This window comes from Aedes aegypti, chromosome 1, assembly GCF_002204515.2.
Source record: "Aedes aegypti strain LVP_AGWG chromosome 1, AaegL5.0 Primary Assembly, whole genome shotgun sequence".
Taxonomy (NCBI): domain Eukaryota; kingdom Metazoa; phylum Arthropoda; class Insecta; order Diptera; family Culicidae; genus Aedes; species Aedes aegypti.
In genome coordinates, this window is record NC_035107.1 from 50,511,054 (window position 1) to 50,538,135 (window position 27,082).

At 38.2% G+C, this 27,082-nt stretch overlaps 1 protein-coding gene across 1 annotated transcript; it reads left to right on the forward strand.

The window, feature by feature from the left end:
* The first annotated feature begins 2,175 nt into the window (after window positions 1-2,175).
* LOC5573532 lies at window positions 2,176-25,466 on the forward strand. The gene is made up of 3 exons (XM_001660873.2): window positions 2,176-2,495; window positions 24,369-24,492; window positions 24,555-25,466. Exons 1-3 carry the CDS (start codon window positions 2,454-2,456, stop codon window positions 24,767-24,769), a joined length of 381 nt encoding a protein of 126 aa, XP_001660923.1. The 5' UTR covers window positions 2,176-2,453; the 3' UTR covers window positions 24,770-25,466.
* The last annotated feature ends 1,616 nt before the right edge of the window (window positions 25,467-27,082 follow it).

Below are 27,082 nucleotides of genomic sequence, written 5' to 3' on the forward strand. Positions count from 1 at the left end.
CGAATACGACGATTCAACGCAATATATTTAATTGCCAGAAACTAGCATTAGCAGCACATGAGCCGTATACTCGAAAATCAGGAGCACGTTAAGGCAAACCGACCAAAAAGTGGGTACCAAAAACGATGTGAGGAAGAGCCGAAATATATGCAGGATGACAGTCGTGTCAGACCTCTGGAATTTACACCACAAAAAAAAATCAGCAAAAATTTGCTGGTTAACAGCATTGAACATTTGGTGTGTAGTGCTGCTGTTGCGGTGCTACCTATGGTGGATCGTATGTGCCTCCAACCATCTTCAAGAGTGGCGGCGCCAAGCTGCTCTTCCGTTGGTATGGCCACTTTCAACTGCTGCGCGTAATCTTGGGCTACTTCTGAGTGGATATTCACGATATGTAATCATATATACGAGTAAAAGAATCCTCAATCCCGTGAAAATGAAGTTGGGCGTATTTCCCCGTTGGGACATATTACACCGAGATACCCTACAAAAGAATATCTCGAAATTGTTATCCGATATTTTAAAAGGATTGCTTATATTTCTTGAAACCTAATGTCTTTGCTCGAAAAATCTCTAAAAGGTGACGAAATGCGGAAAAAAAATTGGTGCCGGTGTGGTGGGTATGACGCCTAAACAATTCTTGTATAATCAAAGTTTTCATTTTAGAGATATTTGAAGTTTTAGATGCCTTACTTCAAACAAAATATCTCACAAAACGTTCATCTATTTTTTTTCTTTTCAAGAAATGTTATGCCTGGAATTGGAAGCTTCCTTATCCTACTTGTTAGAGTCCGCGGCTACAAAGCTTAGCCATGCTGAAGGTGGCTGTTCGATTCTCGGTCGGTCCAGGATCTTTTCGTAATGGAAATTTCCTTGACTTCCATGGGCATACAGTATCTGCCACACGAAATACGAATGCAAAAATGGCAACTATGGCAAAGAAAGCTCGCTGTTAATAACTGTGGAAGTACTCATTGAACACTAAGCTGAGAAGTAATGTAGTTAGTAATGTCAATAACAGTGCCGGCAACGTCCTTAGAGGCCGTTGAATAAAAATTCGAAAATTGTCTTTCGTAATTAATGGACAGCCCCTTACGGGCATCGATGAAAGGAAGGAATGTTATTGTTCATCCCGATAAAATTCAGAAAGAGAACTTCGCTCAATTTCCTCTTCTATATCAACGAGCTTAAGGTAACACACGATAAACTCATCGTGGCATCCATGAACAATCTATATTTAAACTATCGTTGAAAAGAAAATATTTCTGTTTTACATCATATCGGTCATTCAGTGATCTATCGGATCATATGCTTGCTAACAACAGGCATGTTGATACATTTTAAGTTCATCTCTGTCCGGTAGAACGGGATTCATATCCCCAAATCTAAAAAAATGATTATTATCTATGGAAAGCAAACAGTTGCACCTTAAGGACCGCCAACACATTTTCAATCGGAAGGATTTTGGCGCCCTCGAACTGACAAATCCTCCGTTGTGGTGAAACTTCTCCCGTCGACGTGATGTCGGACTGTTTTCAAAAACAGGCAGAGCAATAACAGTTAGTTCGTTCAAAACTTCGCTTCGGAAGTCCTACCGGCGAACTCCAGTTTGGTGCTGCGAAGTCAATAATGTAACGTATATTGTCACCAGAGACCGAGATCACCTTTGCATCTCCATGATTTTCTCAGGAAGAGTTTCGTTAATGGGAGGGTTTAAAAGCTACATGATCAGGATTCAGCTCGGTACGTGATGCGATTGATGTAGCCTCACTTTTTGAAGTTGTCTATCAGTGCGACGGTTATGTGGGCCCCCAGATGGGCCCGCAGATCTTTTACGTGCTTTAAATTCTCCAGAAATAGCTTGGATAACAAGTCATGCAATGTCTCTGAACCAACATTGAAGCTTTATCATACGAAAAAAAAAACTAGTAGCAAGTAAATCAGCCGATCACTGTACATTCTGGGTCGAATCCTCACCCTTATAGCATCAACGTGATGGATTTTACCATTTAGCATCACAAACAGAAGTAGGGACCGGCATCAAAGTGGCAATCTGTTGCACTTTGTTGTTGGGACGCGATTCAATCCAGCGTCGCGTCGTCGTCCTCGTCTTTGCTCATCGTTCATCGTGCATCGCCATTATTGTCGGTTTCAGTTGTTCGTTCGTCGTCATCGGCCAATGCGCATTAAGAAGCCACATCGCGCCATTCATCGAGTTTAGTTTCGCGCCAACCGTCGTCTCGTTCAGTGCTCTTACATTTTTGCTGTGTGTTCAAAACCTACCTCACTCGATTCGATTCCGATTATCGTCCCCCCGATCAGTGTCCCCATCGACGTGTGTGTGTGACAGTTAACCTCTTTGGTGGTGCTTTTGAGTCAAAACCGCAATTATTTTGCGTTTGTGAATAAGAACAAGTTCCTGTGAAGAACCTACGAAAAACCAAACAGAAACAATGGCCGTCAGTCGATTGTCGATGCTGAAATTCCTCGAGCTGGTTAGTACTCCAGGGATGGCTAATGGGCGTTGGGGAACCCAGTTGTGCCATTTCGGTTATCGCACAGGGCAGTCTGTTAATGGTCGGTATCTAGCCGCATGATTGCCGGTGGTGGCGATGATAAGCCACCACAGACAGGTAGAGGTGTGTCGAGTTTAATCGATCCGTGAACGATGTGAGGATTTACTTTCAGATAAGATTGTGATTGGAACATTTCTAAGAAGTCTTTGAACTGATTTCGGTTTGTGATATTGCCGGGTTTAAACACCGGCGAATATAGCTATAAGCATAATGGTCACATTAAGTGAATGCTTATTTCAAACCCATCAAATGGTATTTTTTTTTTGTTTAGAGAGACTTTACCCAGAAGGGGCATTCGTTTCTAATAATGGTATTACTTTTTAGTAATCCCCAGTAAAATTTCAATTTTTGTATAAGTACGACATGCTAAACTGATAAAAATCATAGCAAATATAGGAATAACAAAATATCGTTCTGATATACGAAAAGGCTCTTTTCTGGCTCGTAGATTTTTGCACCACCTTGCTTATTTAAAACTAAGAAAAGGTTTAAGTTCAATTTCAAAGGAGAATTAAAATGAAATAAAGTTTATACAATTAATCAGTGTATATATAATACATATCTAAATGTTTTGTAAATCATTTCTTTGGAAACAAATAATGCTAAAATATTCTTTAATGAATTCCTACAGGATTGTTCGTTCGCAGGTTTCATCGAGAATCATTCGTAATTCATAGTAATCATTCCTGGTATTACAAAAGCTAGTCCATATTGGTACAGCATACAACATGGCTGGCCTGAAAATGTGTTTAAAGATCGAAAGCTTGTTCTTAAGAAAAAGTTTCGATTTTTATTAATAAGGAGATAGAGACATTTTACATGTTTGTTACATTTGGCTTGAATGCCCTCAATGTGATTTTTGAAAGATAAATTCTTATCTAGCATGAGCCCTAGATACTTAACTTCATCTGACCAATTGATTGGAACCCCTCTCATCGTGACAACATGACAACTTGAAGGTTTCAAATAAAGGGCTTTTGGTATATGTGGGATTATTATTAATTGAGTTTTGGAAGCATAAGGAGACATCTTCTATTTTTGCAAGTATAAAGAAAATATGTCCAAACTTTTTTGCAATCTACTACAGACGACACGCTGGCTTCGTCCTTTGGCGGAGAGGTCTGTGTCATCCGCAAGCAAAGATTTTTAAAATCCCTGAGGTAAGTCAGATGTGGACATATTGTATAATATTGGTCCCAAAATGCTGCCTTGAGGAACGCCAGCTCTTACAGGAAGTCTTTCAGACTTGGAGTTCTGATAATTAACATGAAGTGTACGGTTTGAAAGATAACTTTGGATTATTCTAACGATTTATGTTGGAAATTTGAAGTTCTTTAATTTTACAATAAGTCTTCATGCCAAGCACTGTCGAATGCGTGCCATCATCGATCTACGTTATCTTCGATCAAGCGATAGGTATTTCCCAATTGGGACAGAGCCTGTTTCTCAGTTCTGTGTTCTATTAGCACTTCTGAAGATATTCATTCCTCACCGATGTTGTTCAAGTATTCCAAGATGTCTTCAAGAATTCTACTTTAAATTTTGAAAATAAATTGACCTGGATGTCCACCAACTTTTTCCCATGAATTCGTTTCATGGATTTCTCTGAGGTTTTTGTGGCGTTTTCCAGTGGTTTCTTCTTGAGTTCCTTTACAGGTCTTTAAAGTAATTTCTTCAGGAATTTTGATGAATCCATCTTTTACTTTTTTTATAAAATATTTTCTAGAATTCCTTTAAATCTTTCCCCCGAATTCGTCCAACATTTCTAAATTCATGAATTATTTCAGCAATCCGAAAAACATTGAAAACAAAATCGTCATGCGTTTCTCCAGTAATTTCTTTAGAAATTTCTGTAGTAATTTCTCCAAAGATTAATTCAAGAATCATGTCAATGATTCCTCTAGTGATTGTTTCATATTGGCTTCTTTCCAGAAATGTGTCTATCGAATTGGAAGTTTCAGAATTCATCTTGCGATTTTCTGCAGCAATTCTGCCATAAGTTTTCTAGAAATTTATTTCTGCATTTATCATTAGTTTCTCTTAAGGATGTCTGCAGAAATTCCTGCAAGGACTTATAACTTTACTATTTTTTCCTCCAATTTTCAACATATTTTTCCACATGTACAAATTCTATCATTTTTCAGATAATCATTTAATATTCCTAACGATAGATCTTGTACCGTGCTCTTCTAATTGCCGGATGCTTTGAAAGCCGGACAATGGCCTTTTTCACGGCGTTTTCGAACTAAATTCTCATACGACGTCTCCTACATTCTCCATGCATGGAAATGATCGAAACAATATTTTTTTTGTGAATTAAGGCTGGTGTTTCAAATTTGTTTTTGGTAATTTTGTCGCAAATTGAAAGTTTTACGATTAAACAAGTGATATAAAAATAAATGTGGAATTGTGAAATATGTTTCTATAAAAAAAACCTGTACCGCAGAATGGAGATTTAATATATGTTTTCTGTGCTCCATATCATTGATTGGTGTTTTAGGCTCTTATCCAAAACAATATTTTTTGGGCTCAGAAATCATGCTAAAATTGTCAAATAACTATAACCGGCCATATATGATACGTCACTTGTATTAGGAAATCAGCGATTCCTAATATAGAGAGAAACGTATTATTTTGTGTAACCCAACACACAGCAAAAAAAAATCTTAAATTCACGCGACACAAACTTTTATGATAATCATGTAACTGAATATTCAACGATACATAATGTAAACTATCTCATTGCATTCGAAAATGCTTGCAATCTTGAGTGAAACTGAAACATTTCATGAACTTCTATCCAACATTCGCCAATATTGCATGCTTTCTTGCATCTAGAAAGTGAAATTGCAAACAAGAATGCTCGGTTTACATGATTCTACGCTGAATATTCTGTCATATATAATGCACATGGATGAATCGCCGGCTTGTCATTTGATGTGCATTATTTATGATTGAATTTTCAGCGTGGAAATCATGTAAACCGAACTGTTTTGCATGCAACGTTCTTTAAGAGAAGACTTTTCGTGTTCAATATTTAGGATTTGGCTGGCAATGTTGGATATAATAGATGTGTTTGTAGGTTTTATCACTGAATAATACATGAGAAATGGCTTTTGCATGATTTAAGCTAAAATTACGTTACGTGTAATTCTAAGATTTTTTGGTGTGTAGGTATTGAATAACGGTGTTAAATTTTTGAACTTACTCTTCTGAAAGTTTCTCCAAGCTCTTCGACAATTCCTCCAAGTGGGTTTTTAAGGGTTCATGGCAGTGATTTCTTTTGGAATATCTTCGGAGATTTATTCAAGAATCAAACCGAGCATTCCTGGAGTAATTTCTCCAATGATTATTGTCCCGGGATTATCTAGAAATTCTTTAATATATTTTTCCATGCGCAATTTGATGAATACTTCTAAAATATTCTCCTGCAATCCCATTAAGAATTGCTCTTAGGTATGTTCTAGAAATTCTCTACAAGTTTCTTCAGGAATTTCTTCAAATATTCTTCCTGGTAACCTTGAAGGAAATTATCCAAACATTCTTGTTACATTTTTTCAGGTTCATTTTAAATTTCTTGAGGGGTTTCATCGAACTTCCCTGAGTGGATTCCTCAAAGGAGCTCATCGATTTTTTTAAGTATTCTCAAAGAACATCTCTAGTGAATTCTCTACAGGGGGAAAATCCAGTTAAATATTCTTGCAAGAATTTATTAAAACCCTTCCATGATTTCCGCAAGAATGTTTGATGAATTGTTGCATTGATTATCATCGAAATACTTTTTCTTCTTCTTCTTCGCATTAAGTCCTCACTGGGACAGAGCCTGCTTCTCAGCTTAGTGTTCAATGAGCACTTCCACAGTTATTAACAGACAGCTTTCTTTGCCAAAGTTGCCATCTTCGCATTCGTATATCGGCAGGTACGATGATACTCTATGCTCAGGGAAGTCAAGCAAACCGCCATTACGGAAAGATCCTGGACCGACCGGGAATCGAACCCACACACCTTCAGCATGGCTTTGCTTCGTGGCCGCGGACCACTCGGCTAAAGAAGGCCCATCATCGAAATTCATGCAAGTATTATTTCTTGAATTCTACCCAGCATTCCTTCAAAGTTTCCTAGCACACATTCTTCCTGCATGGAATACTTCAGAAGTTTGCATACAAAGTTTTTGCAAATTTCTTCCTAGCTTTTTTTCAAGAATATCTTAACAAAAAAATTCCATAACATTTCCCACATAGTTTTTACAGGGATTTCATCACCAACTTCTTCAAGAAATCATTCAGGGTGGGTTTGCTATAGAGATGGGTGATCTAATTTTGAAAGCGAATCGTAGGTGACTCACTCGCAAAAGTGATTCGATTGATCGATTCAGTGACCATTAAAACAAAAACATTTCGCATAAGGATCGGAAAATATGAAAGTATTTGAATGAGAACATATTATATACAGCTACTATTTAAACATGTATTTTATACTTGGCTATGGAAGGTCTAACGCCAGAATATTATTCCTAGTAAATTTATACGCTCAACTTCAAATAATGGCGGTACAAGGTAAATCGTTACTCTTTTGAAAAGAGCCTTGATTCGTTCACTCATTTTCGAGAGTCGACTCTTTTGAATGATTCGTGAGTAAGTCTCCCATCTCTAGTTTGCTGAAGAAATTTTTTCAGAGATTCCAGAAAAAATGTTTCAGGAATTCTTACAAGGATACTTCTTCTAACCTCTGAATCTAGATTCTAGAAATATAAGGGTAGTGCGATTGTACATTGAAGATGGTGGAAAAAACAAGCTTCATCTGAGTGGTTCTCTGTGCAACATCACTATCTTGATTGATCACGAAATGTATGATCCGTCAGTTGATCGTTGATCGTATTGGATCGTTACAGTGATTATTGGTACATATATTTACTTCTCACATCCTTAAACTGGCGTCAGTTTCTTAATTGAGCAAGGCTTAAACTAAAACCCTCATCTGATTGGTCATTTTAAAAAAGTGTTTTCGAAGCAAAATTTCTACCTACTTTTTTAACTTATTCGTACTAATGCCCTGTTCAGCCCGTTCAGCCTAATAATCCATACGGCCTGACGTACTTTGCCCTAACGAACTTCAGCCTTCGGATTAATGAGCCAGTACCAAAAAATTGTGGCAGTGCTTCGGAAAGTCTAAGCAAGACGGTTTATTTTCGAGACGCCGAGCAGTCTTTTTTGGTTTCGTTTTTGTTTTTACTGGGCAGTGCTTCGGAAAGCCCAAGGATCAATCGTGTCTGGTTCACGTTGTGCAAGTATCATGATCAGTAAATCAATTGTCAACCAACACGCAGCAGCAAAGACATTATCCTCTCCTTGATCCTCTCCTATTTTGGTTGCAACAATTATATTGCGCAATAACAGTTTATCACCACTTGAACAAAATATGACAATGATCGCTCACTGTGTACCAAGCGATTTTCTAGGCTTTTTGTCGCAATTTTCCAGAATTTTCTCCGTGTGGGTAAACATCGCTACATTGTCGAACAACATCCATGAAACAAATTCGATTTTATGTTCAAAATAACTTATTAATCACGAGTTGAAAAGGTTGCAACAATGTTCCCCCCTGTGATTGTCATGATTTTTTTGATTGTGATAATGTGTGATAATCCACAGAAGTTGGGACAAACGATTGTAAGCGCGCCTGCTTTGTTGTTAGTTTTTCGTCTGCTTTGATCACAATTTGATTCACTGATCATGATGGATTACCAACTGGTGAGCTCGTTTCATTTTTTTTCATCCTCCATTTGCTTAACTTATGAACCGTTGCACGAGTTCACGAATTTGATCTTCGAGCTGTGCCATATTCATTCGTTTCCAAGGTCACATAAATAACACGGCACCGCTCAAACGTCAACGAGTTAACTCATGCATTGGTCCATCCAGCTTGGACATCACCAGAGCGAATTCAAGTTGACAGTTGTTCTTACATAGTCCGTATGCCTATCTACTTTTGATGCGATGCGAATGAATCTATTTGTGGATCTGACCCGACGTTGCCTCTTACACTCTACTACCGTCCAAAATGAAGTCCATCATTCCTTGCCGTTTGTCGATCGTCGTGTTATTCGGGGTCATTAGTGCATGTTCCCTCAGAGATCCTCTTCTGTTGTTAATTCGCTTTCAGAAGGCGATAGTGTTGGACGGGTGAAGTTCGTTTACTTTTCAAGCGGACTTACGTAGAATTTTTTGTGGAGGAGGCTGTGAATCAAACTCATCCCATCAGCTTATGAAGCGAACGTGTTGTCTAGCTTTTAAATATTAGGGGCAAAATGAACATACGAGTAGATCTGTGCGCCGAAATATTGTTATTCGGGGAAAGGAAGGAATGTAAATGAGAGAGCCGTTGCTACTAGAAAACCGGAGAAACTTCAGAATTTACCCACAGCTACCTTGGAAGTGGAAGTGTTTTTTCTTAATTCTTTATTAGTATCATTCGAGACATTAGATTCATTTCTTATATCTAGGTGTTCTGTATTATTAGACAACACTATCATCCTAATTTGGTAACACTAAATTAAGCATTTATTAACAGTTTGTTAACAACATATTATATTTCATTTGCCGTAGCATTTTGGAAGTTTTATACAGGCGAGTTGTTTTTACCTGCTTATAAGAGAGAAAGAAAAGCTTTGAATTTACTTAATCTAACTAAGCCTAATATATAATGCATTAATCGTGGCAATAGAAGATTGTAACGATTTTTATCTAATATTATTAATAATTTGGATTATTTGATATTCTATGTAACTCATTAGTACTGTATCAGGGAGGGAGCTTCAGAATCATTTTTTAAATGTTATTCTGAGTCCTCTACAGAGCTTTCTTCCTGGAATTACAACAGCTAGTCCATATGGGTACAGCATACAACATAGCAGGACTGAAAACTTGTTTGAAGATCAAAAGCTTGTTCTTAAGAAAAAGTTTCGATTTTCTGTTGATAAGTGGATACAGACATTTAACATATTTTTTACATACGGCTGGAATGCCCTCAATGTGAAATGTTTATCTAGCGTGAGCCCTAGATACTTAACTTCATCTGACTAATGTATTGGAACCCCTCTCATAGTAACAACATGTCTACTTGAAGGTTTCAAATAAAGAACTTTTGGTTTATGTGGGAATATTATAAGTTGAGTTTTGGAAGCATTAGGAGAAATCTTCCATTTTTGCAAGTATGAAGAAAAAATATCCAATTTTTTTTGCAATCGACTACAGATGATACGCAGGCTTCGTCCTTTGGCGGAGAGGCCTGTGTCATCCGCAAACAAAGACTTTTGACATCCCTGAGGTAACTCAGGTAAGTCAAATGTGACCCAATTGTATTATAATGGTCCGGAAATGCTGCCGAGGGGAACACCAGCTCTTACAGGAAGTCTATTAGACTTGGAATTCTGATAATTAACCTGAAGTGAATGATTCAACAGATAGCTTTGGATTATTCTTACAATATATGTTTGAAAATTAAGGGGTTTTAATTTCACAATCAAGTCTTCATGCCAAACACTGGCGAATGCGTGCCATCATCGATCTACGTTATCTTCGACCCCAATTGGGATACTTCCCAATTGGGACAGAGCTTGTTTCTCAGTTCTGTGTTCAATTAGCACTTCCGAAGATAGTAATTGGTAGCTTTCTTCGCCAATTGACCATTTTTGGAGTTTGTCAATCGCGTGTCTAGTACGAAGGCCAACTATTCCTTGTGAAGTCGAGAAAATTTTGAGCCCATATATATCCAAGTACGGGAAGAGATTGAATTCGCCACTCTCAGCATGGTCTTTCTCAATAGATGAGCGTTCCGCGCTATGTCTATTTTGGCTACAGTTTCGAATCGTCGTAATAAGAACAAGAGATGCTTTCTTAATTGCTACATCTGTATGTCTCTGCACTCTGTGAAATCCATACGCGTCGTGTATTTAACGCCTGTTAGCAAAGACTCCCGATTGGAACCCGCTGCCGATGAGTTAAGTGTTGGCCTTTGTCGCTTATCTGCTCCAAACCATACGTTTACATTGTGGCAATTCGACACACCTTGTTGAATTAATGTGTTCTCCTGCGGTTAGTCGCAGCCAACCATGCTGCTATCTCCATCCAACTGCATTCGCGTGTCGGATGTTTGTGTTTGATAGATAGCTTTTTTTTTTCGAAAACTGATAATAATCTAGATGATCTATATTGCCAGCAAAAACGATTGTTCTTGTCAATTTTAGGAAGATAATGGAACCATGCGATGGGTACAGACGGGTAGGGAGACAGATGCTAAACAAGAATTATGAACAAAATACTGAGAGAATTATGAAATGAATCCAGAGTTTTTAAATTAATCCAGAGAGGATTCTAAAATGAATTTTGATAATGATAAATCTTTCGTTTATAACAGTGTAATATTAAAACTTTTGGGAATTTTTTTCACTATAAATCGAAAGATAATGTGCTAGCGTTTCATACAAAATCTCAATAGAAGAGGTTAATCAGACATAGTTATTGATTAACGATATAGTAAACAAAGGCGTCTATAAGGGCATTGGTGAGTCGCTGACTGGCAATTGAAATTGTCATGTCTTTTTATCTCTGACTTCCAATTGGATAGTTATTTCATCTAGAAAGTAGTTTGTCATTAACAATTGGATACAAGAGTATTAAAGAAGTAACTAACTTGACAGTTTTTAGTATACAATGTACGAAATACACCGTTACCACGCAACGCAACGCAACGAGACAGTAAACAAAGAGAGCATCTTGATTTAAGATAGGTTCTTTTTAAAAGTTACGCGAGAATTCTGCATTAATTTTGAACAGAATTCGGAGATGAAGTGTTTTCAGAAAACTAAGCTGAATAGTAGGGTTTGCCTATGTCTCAGAATTATTTTATACGCATTTTCCCCTCATTCTACGTCGTCAAACGTGTCTATCCTCGTAAAGTAGACAAGCATCGTCGCGTCACCAAGACGCCAAAATATTTTCCTTCTCCCTACCAAGAAAACCATCGCCCCAAATCGCAGCATCAAGACAAAACATCCTCCCGCATCGGGCAGAATGAAAACGATCATAGTAACCGGTGGTTAACCCTCTAATATCCAAAGGTTTATTTTCGATCTAAATATCATTTCTCGCCATCTTAAATCGATCCAAGCATATTTTCGGCAATCAGAGATGAATCTGCGTTCGGTTAAAAACCTCTTAAGGATGGAAAAAAACCCTTTTTGGCAATGTTTTGTTTTCAAACATGAATTTTGGTTTTAGATTTTTTATAATTTTTGTTTATAAGAATCCTCATTCTTCAGATAATTTATTTTCGACAATAATAAGAATTTGAGTTTTTATGGTACTCTAAATATTTCAATGTTTCAATTTTTGCTGCAACAAATTTCATTTTCCGTGTAGCCAACGGAAAAAAAAAGATTTCTAACTTTAAAATTTGATTGTGGAAAAACGTAAAATGTACAAATTTTTTAATTACACATAAAATATGTCCCAGTCATTTTGTAATTTAAAACGTTAAAATTTTCAATCATTTTTCAAAAATAAAAACAAGTTCTTCAAAATCATAAAATGCTTCCCTTAATGCGTGTTATGGTCCAAGGTCTTAGCAAAAAATAAAATCAATTTGTTTTCCAAGCTACGAAAACATACACATTATTCCAAAAGATACATACCCCGTCTAAAGACGAGGTTCGGCATTAGAGGGTTAAAGGAAGCATTGGCTTCGCGTATGACAGGACTACGTCATCCTTATTTCTGTTGCTTCCGTTAAAGTCGGGGTCTTCGTCGCCGTTGCCAGCATCCCCACACAAGTTTTATTGCCAGTTCTCTTCCTTCGTGAAGTCTGAAGGCCACTCAGCGAGATGACAAACATTGGCGTGCCGCGGTCGGAAGCAAGCAACCTACACCGCAGTTTATTAGTCATCCATCCCGAGCGTACCAGCATACTATGGTATGCTCTTTACATGGTGATAATAAGAGGCAAAACACCAAACATTTCAGAAATAACACCTGCACAATAACAAAATGGAGTATTTTAATACTGAATGCAAAAGAAAACGACGTTAAGCGTTTTCAAGATGTCAATAACTTATTGAGTGGTAGTCATTGAATAACAAATTAACAGCAAACAATGTTATTGCGATGGAATTCAAAACCGATTCATACTTTGTAAATTATATCAGAATCTTCACTGCCGTTCTACGCCTACTTGTCTCATGTTCTATGTAAACCTTATGGGCTGCGAGACAAATATGCGTAGAACGGCAGTTCACTCTCAATAATATTTTATCAAGAAAATTCAAATGGAGTAGCTTATCAATAGCTAAATAAGTTATGATAGCTTACTATGATATTTATCACGTCTTTATACTTGTTGAAATAACAACAAATAAAAACATATCAAGCCCTTACAGCATAGTTTGATATGCGATTGTTATAGACTAGCTATTTTCTTCTGATCGGGATCCAACCCATTGTTGTTTGCCTTGAAGTACAAGCGGCGTTTGAAACAGCGTGCGATGAAGATTCTATATGGTATAGTCTATAGATTCCATTTGGGAGTTCTATAGGTGAATTGCTTCGATTCATAGCGGATCAGCTTAAATTTGTGAGCTCAAGACTTAGATTTATCATCAAGAAGCCATTGAAATCCAAGTAGGTTCGAATCTGGGAGGAAGAAACCAATACTAAATTTGTGTACGTCATAGTGAGCCAAGATTCTGCTGCCACGAAATGTACACAACAAAAGAAAACTTGCGATTTTCGTCAAGTCTGCCTTGATTGGCAAGTTGAAGTTACTCTGCAGTTTAAAAAAAAACGTAGTCTCACATTTCGTGTGTAGTATCTGTGTCTCCCTCAAAGGTTCGAATTAATTGATTAGTAGAATGCAAATCGCTCAGATGCTTTCTAGTTATGGGCATCAAGCATGTTCTGGTTTTGTATAGAAATGGTTAACAATTTTCAGTAGACAAAAACAGAACCGTGATATATTGCATTTTATTCCTAAACGTTTAAATAGCAGGACAAAATTTAAATTGAAATGACTGAAAAGGGAAAGCAATAGCCATAACATAACACTGGAGGCCATGCTATGTGTTTTAGTGTACCGATGAAGCTTACGAGTTTAATTTGTCTTCCAAGCCATCTCTGGATATTATTCACCATATTTTCTGACTTTTTTTTTGTAAATCTTTTCAGTATTCTGTTCACAGTTCTAATTGAATTCTGTTCAAAATCTTTCCTGGGTTCTATTTAAATCCTCTCGATGATCTATTTAGAAGCCTCTCAGAAATCTGTTGAGAATCCTTTCATTTTGGATTCCTCTCAGAATTCTGTTCAAAATACCTTCTGAATTCTATTCAAAATGATCTAATTCAAATTTCTATTCTACATTCCATATTCTATTCCTTTCCAGATTCTGTACAGAATTCTCACTGGATTCTATTCAGAATTCTCATCAGATTTTGTTCCGAATTCTCTCCAGAATGTTCAGAATGTTCTACAAAATTCGTTCAACATTCTCTACGGATGCAGTTCATAAATCTCTCCGGAATCTGTTCAGAATTTTCTCCTCTCCGGAATCTTCAGAATCTTCTTCATATTCGGTGCAGAATCCTATCAGGATTTTGTTAAGAATCCTTCCTGGGTTCTATATGAATCCTCTCGGGATTCTGTTCAGAATCCTCTCTGTGTTTTAAGAATCCTATCGGGAATGTATTCTACATCCTCCCTTGATCCCTGTTCTGTATCCTTACTGAATTCTGTTTAGAAAACTCTCCGGATTCTGTAAAGAACCCTCTTCGAATTAGTTTACTCTCCGGATTCTACTCAGAATCCTGTACACATTATGTTCACAATCCTTGCCGAATTCTCTTTGGAAACCTCTCTTGATACTGTTCAAATTCATCTCCGGAATTAGTTCATAATTCGCGTCTGATTCTGTATAAGATCCTCCTCTCTCTGGAATCTTCAGAACTCTCCGGATTCAGCGCAGTATGCTCTAAGAAATCCTCAATTACAAATCTTCGAGCGGTCTGCCTTCGGGCTAGACGAAGATTGCAACGAGCATGCACAGAAGCACAAAGAGATGAGCGGAGCAGCATTCAGAGAGGCAAAGTTAGCCCTCAAAAAGAAAATCAAGAGTCGAAAATGGGCATGCCTTGATAGCCTATCTCTTTTTAATGTATGCTTTGATAGTCAATGGACCGATGCACGAGTTCACTATTTGACGTTTGAGCGGTGCCGTGTTATTAACGTGACCATGGCAACGAGTGAATTCGGCACCGCTCAAACGTCAAATTAGTGAACTCGTGCATTGGTCCATGCCAAAGTGCCAACTCGAGTCCGTTGGTTGACCCCTACAGAGTGGAGATGGCTAAGACCAAAGGTGCCATAGCACCCCCAGATAAGTCTCCCGAGTTGCTGCGATCGATAATCGATGTACTCTTTCCGCATCATCCCACAAGCCCATGGCCCCAGCACTGTATGCGGCAGATGAAGGAGAAAAAGTGGCGAGGATGACGAACGAAGAGCTGGCAGAAGTCATGAATTCATTCGCGTTAAATAAGGCACCATGACCCGACGGTATGCCGGATGTTACTCTAAAAACGACAATCAATGCGGATCCGGACATGTTCAGAACCTCGATGCAACGCTGCATAGATCAAGGAATCTTCTCGAATGTATGGAAGCGACAGAAATTGATGATACTACCAAAAGCGAGGAAACCACCAAGTGACCCGTCGACATCTATCTGTCTAAAAGATCCGTGTGGTCTTCGGCAAAGTTGTAGCTGAAAGGATTTCACATGAGTAGAGTTTGTTCACTTTTCCATACAATATTATGACGACGAGATAGAGGACTGAACACAAAAGGTTGGGATTTTCCATAGTAATTTCCACATAAACTTCAAATTACGTATGCACAACCAAATTTCTTCCAAATCACTTCAAATTTTGGGATAATGTTTTTTATCATCATCAAGGACAAATAGGTGAGTCTTAGTGGCTTGTTACTTGTCTATACTCTTTCGACCCTAGCTTATAGGTAGATCTTACCCCGTAACGCACCTTGAAAAGGTGATCTACCCGTCTGGTACTAGAGTACCAGACAATTTTAAAACATTTATTTGAAATACCATAAAAATTAGGATTACTGAAATCCAGGAAGAAAAGTATTACTGGAAAAGACTGAAAGGATTACTGGAAAGGACTGAAAGGATTAGAGGAATCCCGGTGAGATTAAGTTTAATTAATTATTAATTACTCAATATAACTGAATTGGGACCACATACATATGGGTCAGTCCCAAATCTTGTTAATCGTAATGTTTCTGTGGGCCTTTTTTAGGCTTACCGTGTTCAAAATCGGTAAATTTAATTCGTGGTCATTGTCACGGTGAAGTTTTAATATCACGAAATCGCAAACATTCGGGGTGATTATGATCAAGAGCTAAAAATGCTCAAAATTTCTTAATATCAGATGCACACTATCGCTTCGTATCGGAAGAAGTACGCATTGCAGTGTACTGCTTCTAATAGATTTTAGCGTTCTATACAAATTAGGCTGATGATAAGAACTTTTTAAGTGTTTGGGATCATGAGCTAGTATCTATTAAAATAAAATACCGTTTTGAATCATATTACGGACAGTTTCAAATTCCGGACACTAAAATTTGCTAGGGAAACATTTCACAAATGTTTCAATTTTTGCCGTTCAAAAGTTTTCACTTTCGAGGCTTGTTGTAATAAGCTTTTTTCCATAAAAATCTATGCAAACTTAAAATGTCCATCTGCCTTTGACGCCTGTTTAGTGGCTTGATGACTTCAATTGATGATTTCACTTTTCTGTTAATGATTTCAATGAGCTGTCCGAAAGTAGAATTAAAGTGGCAGGAATATGAGGCAAAAGTGAGGAAGCGTCCGGAATAAGAATCATGAAAAGGCAACACAGTGCGATTTATTAAAAATTATTCAAGTTGCGGAAACGTATTCATTACCCATCATTCGAAAGTTAAGGGCTTCAGACACTCGATAACGCAAAGAAATCAAACAAAATGATTTATTTTGTATGCGTTATGCTGAATTATACTTCACTAAGTCCTTAAGTGTTTGTATTATGAATCAAAACGGTACATTACACTTACATACAAAACTGCTTACCATAGGAAGCTACTTCACATTGCTTTCAAGCTTCTGAAAATCTTTGGTTAAGACACGAACGTTCTAGGTGGTCATTATCGTCATCTAGAGCCTGGTAGAATCTAACCAACTTTTCATACACAATAGTGGCTTGTAGTGGCAAAATTGCAAACCAAACAGTGATCTCTCAAATTGCTTTCAAGATTCTGGTCAGCATCATGAGTTAGAACCTAAAATATGACCAATTTACATGTACACTAGCGCCAAGTAGCTGCAATCAATGCAATAGCTAATCAAATATTGCTGCCTCAAATTGCTTTCAAACTTCTGAACAATTTTGCTGAAGACACGAATTTTCTAGGTAGACAGGATTATGAGCTGGAGCCTTCTATTATATGGCCAAATTTTCATGCACGCTAGCGCCACGTATTGGCAAAATTGCTAACCAAACAGTGCTGTTTAAAATTGCTTTCAAACTTTTGAACAACTTTTTTTGAATATCAGCAAGACTACCCATAATAGTCGCATATGGTAAAAGTAGGCATTGAGAAATTAGCGTTCAAAGTTTGAAGTTTATCATCTCATACAAATGTACCTAATTTTCTAATACATTTCTGCTGCACATAGCAAGACGGCACAGATAACTCAATTTGCTCATATTGATCTGCAAAAAATATAAACCTTATAAAAAGTTCATATAGAGACTGTCTTGCATTTATTTTTTAATATGGGACTGCACCAAGTCCATATTTTTCGACAACATTTTCAAACAAAGTGTGTTAATTTTTCTATGCGTAATAAAGTATATATTCAAATATGAATATAGCGATAAAAAAGGAGTTAGAACGCTTATGCTTTTATGGGCACTAGAGCCCTGGGGTGCGAATTGAAAATCAACAAGTTTGGTGAAGTTTGGTGTAAAGTGTTTTAAAGCTGCACTTTGAAAATGGTTTCCTGCAAGATTGGCAAACAAACAAACAACGGTTAACACTCGAAGAAACTATTGTGTTTAATGAACAAAATGTTCGAGGTCGCACACCCCACGTAGAGCCTTTCAAAATATGAGTAAATTTTCATGTACACTAGTGCCTCGTAACGACAAAATTGATAACCAAACAGTAGTGCTGCTTCAAATTGCTATCATGAGCTTAAGCCTTCTAAAATATGACCAAATTACATGCACACTAGCGCCACGTCGTGGTAAAATTGCTCATTAACGATCAACGCTCCGTCATCGTAATCATCGTCATCATCGAAACTTGAAAAGCAGTTTTTTTGTTCCTAACTAAAAATTATTTGATAAAAATGTGTTCACTGTGTTTCGGTAGGGGAACAGAATACAGTGAACACATTTTCCTGTAAATAGTCTCGATTTTGAATAAAAAAACTGCTTTTGAAAATTCCGAAATCAATGACGGATCCTGCCCCCTTAAGAGTTTCACCTTATGAACGCCATAAGGCTTCTGAACACTGAAGGCTGAAGACCGCAACTTTGTGGAAAGTAATGATTCCGAGATATTGCGTCATAAGTATAATAGTTTGAGGGTGATGCTAAACTTATCGGGGTGCTGCAATCAGTGATGTTAACTGTCAAAAATTTGGAAAAAAAATATAACACTCGCCCAATATAATATAAACAAATATTACCAACTAGGAATAATTCGGAAAAGGTCAGCAGGAAAAAATATTTTCCTATGACTTTTCCACGGGGTCGGATGATATTGTAGAATAGGATGATAGAATTATCAACATCACGTGATACACACTGCGATTTTTTTCACAAGCTCGGCTGTGCGAATCTCGGTTTCCCGATTTTAACCGAGACTCAGCTAACAAATTGTCCGGTTGCTTAGCAACGAAGCACGATTTACTGATGCTCGGCTGTTTTTTGCTGAGATTTATGAAATTGATTTGCCGACTACTCGGCTGGATCTCGGATGAAATTAGCCGAGATTCGGCATTCTAAATTAAGTGTGTATTTATTACATGTACACTGCCACACGATTAATAGTCACTCTCTTTCACATGTGATTCAAATGGAATTGATCCAATAGTGGGTGACCCATGATAGTGTGGCCATTGTACCTAATATTTAATTAACCCGCTTTCACAAACCGTTGTATTTTGATATTTAAAATATTATGGGCCACACAACGGACTATCCTGATTGCAATTAAACGTAAAACTTGAAAAAAGTGGTTTCGGGTTTGAAATAAAATAAACCTTCCGGTCGTCACACGGTTGAACCACAGATAACAGATGTTTAAGTCCGATTGGAAAACTGTGTAAGTCAATTAATGGTGATTTTAAGTGGCAACACAAGTAGCAAAATTGTGGTGGCGCTGTTATCGCTTAGTTCCCATGGCGATGTATGTGGTGAATATGAAACATTTCAAGGTACTTATATTCACCACTGATTGCAGCAATACGTTGTGTGGCGGCGCTAGTGTTTTCAACGTGTTTTAGTTTGAATGTTTACACAAGTTTACAGAAGATTTTTGTTCTAACATGAACATCTGTTATCTGTGGTTGAACACAGGGTTGGGAAAATATCTGAAATTCATTCTACAGTAGCCAAACAAAGCCAATCGCAGTCAGCGAACCCAGTGAAACTCACGCCTATCGCTGCTGTAGGCAAAGAGCCTTGAAAATTGCAAAACACCCGTTGCTAAGGGCAACCCAAAATTACTGTAGAAAAATGTTCTATTTCCCGCTGCATTTCCCGCATTTAGAGCCTTCAATGACACTAACGATTTAGAAAATTCATGCACCCAACATAGGCTACTTGATGAGATTCAAGATTTAGAACTACTGTACTGGGAAAGCCTCGTGATTTTCGCGAAATTCAAGCCTACTACTATTACCAGTCCCAGCACTGGTTGAACATCGCCAGAAGCACCACGCTGATGCTGTGTACGAATATGGTGTAGAATCTTCAAACGCGATGTTCTAAACTTTTTACGTTTTACTGGTAGATCTTTTTCAAATGTTTCGCTAGAATTAGTCCATAGGTGAAAAATTGATGATATTTTAGGCAATAGGCAATCGCTTATTCTTTATAACATCCTTTAGAGAAGATTGTACATACGACCTATCCTTAATTTCAGTTTGGTACACCAAATATGTAAGTTCGTTCTTTGATTACTAAATGAATTAGCTGAAATAAAATTTATTTTTAGCTTTAAGCTCACAAACGCAAAAATCGTGTTGCTATTAAGACCTGGTGATTCCTAACCCTTCTTCTTCTTCTTCTTTCTGGCATTACGTCCCCACTGGGACAGAGCCTGCTTCTCAGCTTAGTGTTCTTGAGAGCACTTCCACAGTTATTAACTGAGAGCTTACTGTGCCAATGACCATTTTTGCATGCGTATATCGTGTGGCAGGTACGAAGATACTCTATGCCCTGGGAAGTCGAGAAAATTTCCAACCCGAAAAGATCCTCGACCGGTGGGATTCGAACCCACGACCCTCAGCTTGGTCTTGCTGAATAGCTGCGCGTTTACCGCTACGGCTATCTGGGCTATCCTAACCCTACAAATCTTATAGATATTTTGTACGAGGGAGAAATGTGGATTGACTTCACAATGCCACTGGATTCAGTTGCAAGAAAAGCCAGCTTGATGTCAAATATTCTTTATAGTTAATTAAAACTGATTATCAAGCTCAAAGTATTCAAGATCACTTTCGCTGCTTTCCGCTTCAAGTGCACTACGAAGATCTGCTTCGTTTAATTAACAAGCCCAGGTCAAGGCATCCGATAGTATCTTCATCGGCTGACTGCACGTCCCAGCAATGCAATCATTAGTTGTGTTAATATTCATATCGGCATGCACAACTCAACGCGCAAAAATGAAGTCATTATTTGCCATACACAGTCGCTCCGGTGTTTGTCAGCACAGAATGATGATAGCAACAACCGACCAACAGAAACCTCCCGCCACTCCTCGCTTCCTCAGGAACAGTAGGAAGTGGAGCTCACTCGTCCGATCCCAGGGACTATGATCTCATCTTTCACCATTCCTGAACTAATAACACTCTGGTCTGAGCGATTAATGGTCGCACAAGATAGTGACGAGATTCTGCCCGCAATTTTATACTTAGAGTAAAATGGGGCAAACGTTAGCAGTGAGACTTTTTTTAGCATAAAAGAAAGGAACCCTGGCAACACTGTATGCCACAGTAGTAGATTAGCTGAAAACATAGTTGTTTTTTTAAGTCGTTTCGATTTAATATTTGAAAACTGTTCTCCTCTGCATCTAGTTCAGTGATTCCCAAAGTGGGCGAATTCGCCCCCCTGGGGGCGATTTTCAGGCTCAAGGGGGCGAAAATTCGTAAAACAGAATTTGGGGGACGAAAAATCCAGAAAGGGGGCGAAAAACCTAACATGGGAGCATTTGAAAATAATTATTCATAACCTTTGGAGGACACACATCTGAAGGTTAATCAAACCATACTTAAATATTTCCAGGACTATTTTACGTTAGATCGTTATATCTCTAATCATGGTACAGCATGGTAGCATTACATGATTGTCAAACACAAAATATTTGTGTTATTCATTGAGCATGTGAGTTTTAAGAATGGTCAGCATTTGAGATTTTCACGAGATTTTGCAGATGCCCAATATACATAAGGATCTTTTTTTGTATGTGAACTTTAAGGTTTGGCAGTTAATATTTCTGGCATCCAGCTTTTTACAAAAAAAATCTACAGTACCATTTGTGATGTCTTTAATCATTTTAAAAACAACTTTTGGAAAATTTAGCCTACAAAAATCGCGTTCCAGCGATGCCAAAGACAAAAAAAAAAAACTGTATTTATAAATAGATTTGAAGAACGTTCGAAAAATTAGAGTTTTCCTTGGTGTTATAAATACACCCTTTTGATAAATTAAATTGATAAATGAGTTGAAAAAAAAATCTGGATTTTCATATATTTTTCTGGGTTTTTGGATTGGATAAAGAAAAGCGTTGGAAACGCCAGTCATTTATTACTCACAATTTCTGAAAATTATTCCAGTAATTTTTGAAATAGCAGATAAATCACAATTCACGGGGTGAGATCTTTTAAAAACGAACAATTGCTAACAGAATCATTACAGTTCACCCAAATATGACATATTCATGCAAAAATAAATGCGTTTGCTTGGAAAACATTGCATTTGGTTCAGTTTTGGAGAACTTCGCCCCCAACTACGTCATAAGGCGCCTATGAATACATTACATTTGTTAGGTTGAAACTGGACCAAACTTTTACCAACTAAATCGGTAGCCTGTAATGTACGCAAGATATTTTTAAAATCGATATTATAATTTACATCCCAGGTTACCGATATTTAATAAAATGTTTGTAAATGTACATAATAGTTATTGCATTATGGTTCTTTGGATATGCGAGTCGAAGACATTTTTTGTCCTTATTGAAATATTTGAATCACATATCAGGGGGGCGATTCCAGATTAATATTGGCCTCAAGGGGACGAAAGTTGAAAAAGTTTGGGAAGCACTGATCTAGTTGATTCAATTCATTAAACTAGGGTTTCGTTCTACTTCGTCGTAAGCGCTACTATTCGTCGTATCAAACTTTAAATGTTCCACTACGGCGGGTATTCCAACTTACCTGCAACATAGATTCATTTTCCAAGTGAAATTAAGTTTTTAAAGCTTTTATGGTTTGTACACTCGTACACCAAAAATGTAATAAAACTACTGTATTTCGGTAAATAATTTCAGTTCAATTATCCACTTTGCACTTTTTCACCGAAATCGCATGGACGAACACGATTTGAGAGAAATGCTTAACGATCGACTGAGCCACACCACTTTCCAACACAAGTTTCTTCCCGCCCCCGTGGGTGACTTACTTCGCCGGGCACTTATTTTCACTTTGGAAAACCTTCGTACTTCTTCACTGAAGGATTTCATTCCAATCACACGCCGTCAAACTTCAATAAACCATCAAATTTTACGAAATTTCCTCAACCGCCGCGTATAATTGAGAATGTAAACAAAGTTCAATCCGTCGTACTGAGAAAAAATAGCTTGTGCGCATCAATGTGTGCGCGAAGCTCGACGTAAAAATACGGTTCCTTTGATTGTGTTGTTTACGCTGTACTGTGAGCAAATGCCATAATTGTACGGTCAAAAGGAATTGTGTTCATATGTTTGAGCTGAATTTTGATGATGAATAATTAATTTTAAAGGAAATTAGTATATTCCATCATGCTGAAGGAATGGATGGAGATGCTCGTAGATCTATGTGTTCTAGTAAAACATTTTTTATAGCGTTGATATGTTGTGTTTTAACCACTCAATACATCACAGTGAACCGTAAGTTGTGAGACGAATCAGGAAACTGAAACGACGGAGTTGAAAACGATACGACGGATTGAGAATTCGGTAAGATGCATTTTTTTTTTTGCATTGTTTCCAAAGAGATATCAAGATTTATCAAAATGTTATTGTACAATGCTAAAGCCGTTTTGAGAAAGAATTGTTTGGCATCGGTTTGTATCAGCATCATTCACTGCAATACTGGGAAAATTGCAGTTCTCACTGATCAATGCTTAATACGATGGATACTAGCACATAACCCTATATAGATTTAATTTGAAAAAACACTGGGACAGAGCCTGCTTCTCAGCTTAGTGTTCAATGAGCACTTCCACAGTTATTAACTGAGAGCTTCCTTTGTCAAAGTTGCCATTTTCGCATTCGTATATCATGTGGCAGGTACTTTATGCCCAGGGAAGTCAAGGAAATGTCCATTATGGAAAGATCCTGGACCGACCGGGAATCAAACCCAGACACCTTCAGCATGGCTTTGCTTTGAAACCGCGGATTCTAACCACTCGGCTAAGGAAGGCCCCGGAGGCCGGAGCTTAAATGCTTTCGGTTCAATAGATATCTTTTGAGAGAAGTTAGTTGCGAACCCATTTGCCCCGCATTACTCTACACTGGGCGGAAATATTTGCGCGATTTGTAGTCACTAGTACTGAAGCTGCGCGAGCAGCCAACATCTGCCGTAATGTTTACCATACGCCACAACACGTTTCTCGGGGCGGCATCAATCGCACCCAGCGCTCGAAACTTCAGCGGTGATGATGATGTTGACGAGTCGCAACGGGAAGCATCCACGTTGGAATTCGAAATGCATTAAAATTTACGATTGAGAAGTTTTACTCATCGAAAACTAGAGACGCTATCTAGTAAATAGTAGGCATCATACAACACAGTCAGCGGTGGTGTCCCTAAAACGCCTACTGCGATATTTATAAATCGCACGAAATGATGCATGCACGCAGAGCTGATGTCATCCATGCGCCGATTCGTCAGCAAAGTGTGCCGAGCGTTTGCTAGGTACTATGGAAACGAACCAAGGGCGACCTTGGATGATCGTATTATTGCCCTGATTTCAATCGTGATCGTGTGTTTTGGAAACAATACTTTGGAAAACAAAACTAAGTATTTTAATGACTAAGAATTTACGTCGTTGTTTTTTCTGGTTAGCCAATGTCTTTGAGGGACCACAATTGCTTGACTTGACTGGTGTTTGAATAGTACATAGTTCCATACAAACTATTCAACTGCGAAACGCTTCATCCATTTCATTCTACCATCTTCTTTCCATTCCAGGCACTCACCATCAGCTGCGTGGTGTTGCACTACAAAAGCTTGGGCGAGACCGATGAGATGACCGTTCTGCTCGTGGCCGGAACCTTCGTCGGGTACTCCATCATCCTGATTGGTCTCTTCGCCGGTAAGCCATCCTATAAGCCCCTCAAATCATTGTCCATAATCCACGCCCTCTTCTAATCGCAGGTCATCTCCTGGGCAATCCGATCAACAAGAAGATCGACCTGTTCTTCAGCCTGCTGGGATGCGCCATGTTCATCGCGTCCGGCGTGCTGGTCCTGCAGGCCTGGGAAAGCGGCTTCAAGACCGAACGGCGCCGACTGGCCATCTCCAAGGGTGCGCTGGCCATCATCAACGGGGCGGTGTTCTTCATCGATTCCATCTTTACATTCAGAGATTAAAGTGTTCAGAGAGAGAGAGAGAGGCCAAAAACAAAACAAAGAACGATCCACGACGAGGTTGCGTCGACACGCAGAAAGAAGAAAAAGAGATTTGAATCTCGTCATATGACTTTTGTTTCAGACTTATGTTAAGACGTGTGTCATTCGCCCCTAGGATTAAGGTTAAGTTTACTTTTTCTACGATATTTATGTACAATCGGCGAATGGTTTTTGGATTCGGCCGCGATGGCAGCACAGTTTTGAACCGTCTTTACCCACTGTGCACCGACGTAGTAGTATGTGTGAGATCTGTGTATGACAGTTGAGCAATGTGAGAAAAAGCTTCCAGCCAGAACGCCGCCTGGCGTTCGCTAGCAACGATGGCAAACGCTTTGCTCGGCTGAAAGCCGTAGATGTCAGCAGTGCTTCTTTCCATCCATAGTTGGCTATGAAATGAATGAATGGTGATAAGGGGTTGTACTTTGATTACGTAAGACAATTTTCGGATATGTTCTACCCAAGTCTCCTCATGACAAGAATTTTTATATGAATATTAAACATATATTGTATGGCGCGTGAGAAATTAAAAAAAAATCCCACTACAATCACTTACGTAGTTTATGTACGGCCCCTATTGCATGTTTCACAATATTTGGTTAATTTACAGACGGTAAATCTATTAAAACTCTTAAAATAATGTTTTCAATAAAACCGAAATATAAATCGTATAAAAAATCCACTTATTTTTCCTTAAGGATGACAACGGAAAACAGCACACGTGCTCCAGGGATAGGTTTGTACAAAGTTCATACCACTAACCGGAGCGCAGGAAACCGGCGTAGGGTTGTTGCATTCCAACGGGAATCGGCGGTGGTGCGAGCCTCCAAAATTAGGATCCATTGAGAGAGGGTGGAATGTATTGCACAGCGAGATGAATGAAAAATGTGCTACTCAGTTGTAGTGTGCGTGCGGATAAAGGGACGCAGAGGCATATGCGTTTAGGTGTTCGCATGAAGGTCTTATGTCGTTTACTTACCTCCTATTCTGATGTTTTTAATGTTCTTGATACCCGAACATGCATCTGATAGAAGAATTTCTACAGAGCTTTGCATGAGTCTCAAACCATGTGTAGTTGTTTTGAAATTTTGGCTCCCCTGTTTGAACAATTTTTATTAAGGGTAAATAGCATCCTCCCAAAGTTTTAAATGATTCGGAAGAAATGCAGCATTCTTCACAAACAGGCAACAATAGTGTTCCTGGTGGGAAAAATAGATCAAAGTAATTCAGGCTACTATGTTCTACAGCAAAAAAGCAGTGCTGCTGGGACAGAGCTTGCTTCTCAGTTTAGAGTTCATTGGCATTTCCACAGTTGATGTTCAGATGCAAATTGGCCATTTTATCGTAAATCTAAGGTTTCCCGGGAACCCGGAAATGGTTATTTGTAGGATCAATCAAATGCAGGACTCATAGTTATCCAATGGATTACCTGCTTTGCTCTTGTCCACAGTTGACCAGCAGAAGTTTTCTCGTTTCATTTTGTATGGGGAAAGGCATCTAAATTCAAATTTCTCGTAAATGAAAGCATTAAGAGAAAAAAATATTTGGTAGGCGTGTTAGTCATTATCATTACGTACAACCGGTACCAAATATGTTTTCGAAAATAGTTCCCAATTTTGAGAAATAATTCGTTAGATGCATTTCGCCATACAAATATTTTTCGCGTTACCTTTTAGCGATTTTTCATGCATAGACACTAGCGCAAGTGCTTGACTATGTGACGAGTAGCGAATCAGGACATGCATCTAACCCATTCAATCGTTTCTCAAAAGGTTCACAGTGATAAAATTTTCTTGAAATTCCCTTGGTAAAGTGGCCACATTATGGCCAATGGGTTGCATGCATGCCCTGATTCGCTACTCGCCACATAGTAACGCATTTGCGCTAGTGTCTATTTGTATGGCGAAATGCATCTAACGAATTATTTCTCAAAATTGGAAACTATTTTCGAAAACATATTTGGTACCGGTTGTACGTTATGATAATGACTATCACGCCTACCAAATATTTTTCCGAATAATGCTTTCATTTACAAGGTATTTGAAGTTAGATGCCTTTCCCCATACAAAATGAAACGAGAAAACTTCTGCTGATCAACTGTGGGCAAGAGCAAAGCAGGTAATCCATTCCGGAAATTATCTGTGACTTGAAATTTGCCTACCTCCAGGGGCACAAACTCACAGTACCCTTTTCAACCGTCTTGACTCAGTGCACAATGGTCCGAGGGCGGCCAAAATCTCAAAAATCAAAGTTGTTTTATCCGAACAGTAATATTTT

Excerpts from the sequence above, each read along its gene's own strand:
- LOC5573532 (XM_001660873.2), top strand. The coding sequence starts at position 2,454 with ATGGCCGTCAGTCGATTGTCGATGCTGAAATTCCTCGAGCTG. Across the intron at positions 2,496-24,368 it reads TGCTGAAATTCCTCGAGCTG|GCACTCACCATCAGCTGCGT; the intron begins GTTAGTACTCCA and ends TTTCCATTCCAG. Across the intron at positions 24,493-24,554 it reads CCTGATTGGTCTCTTCGCCG|GTCATCTCCTGGGCAATCCG; the intron begins GTAAGCCATCCT and ends TTCTAATCGCAG.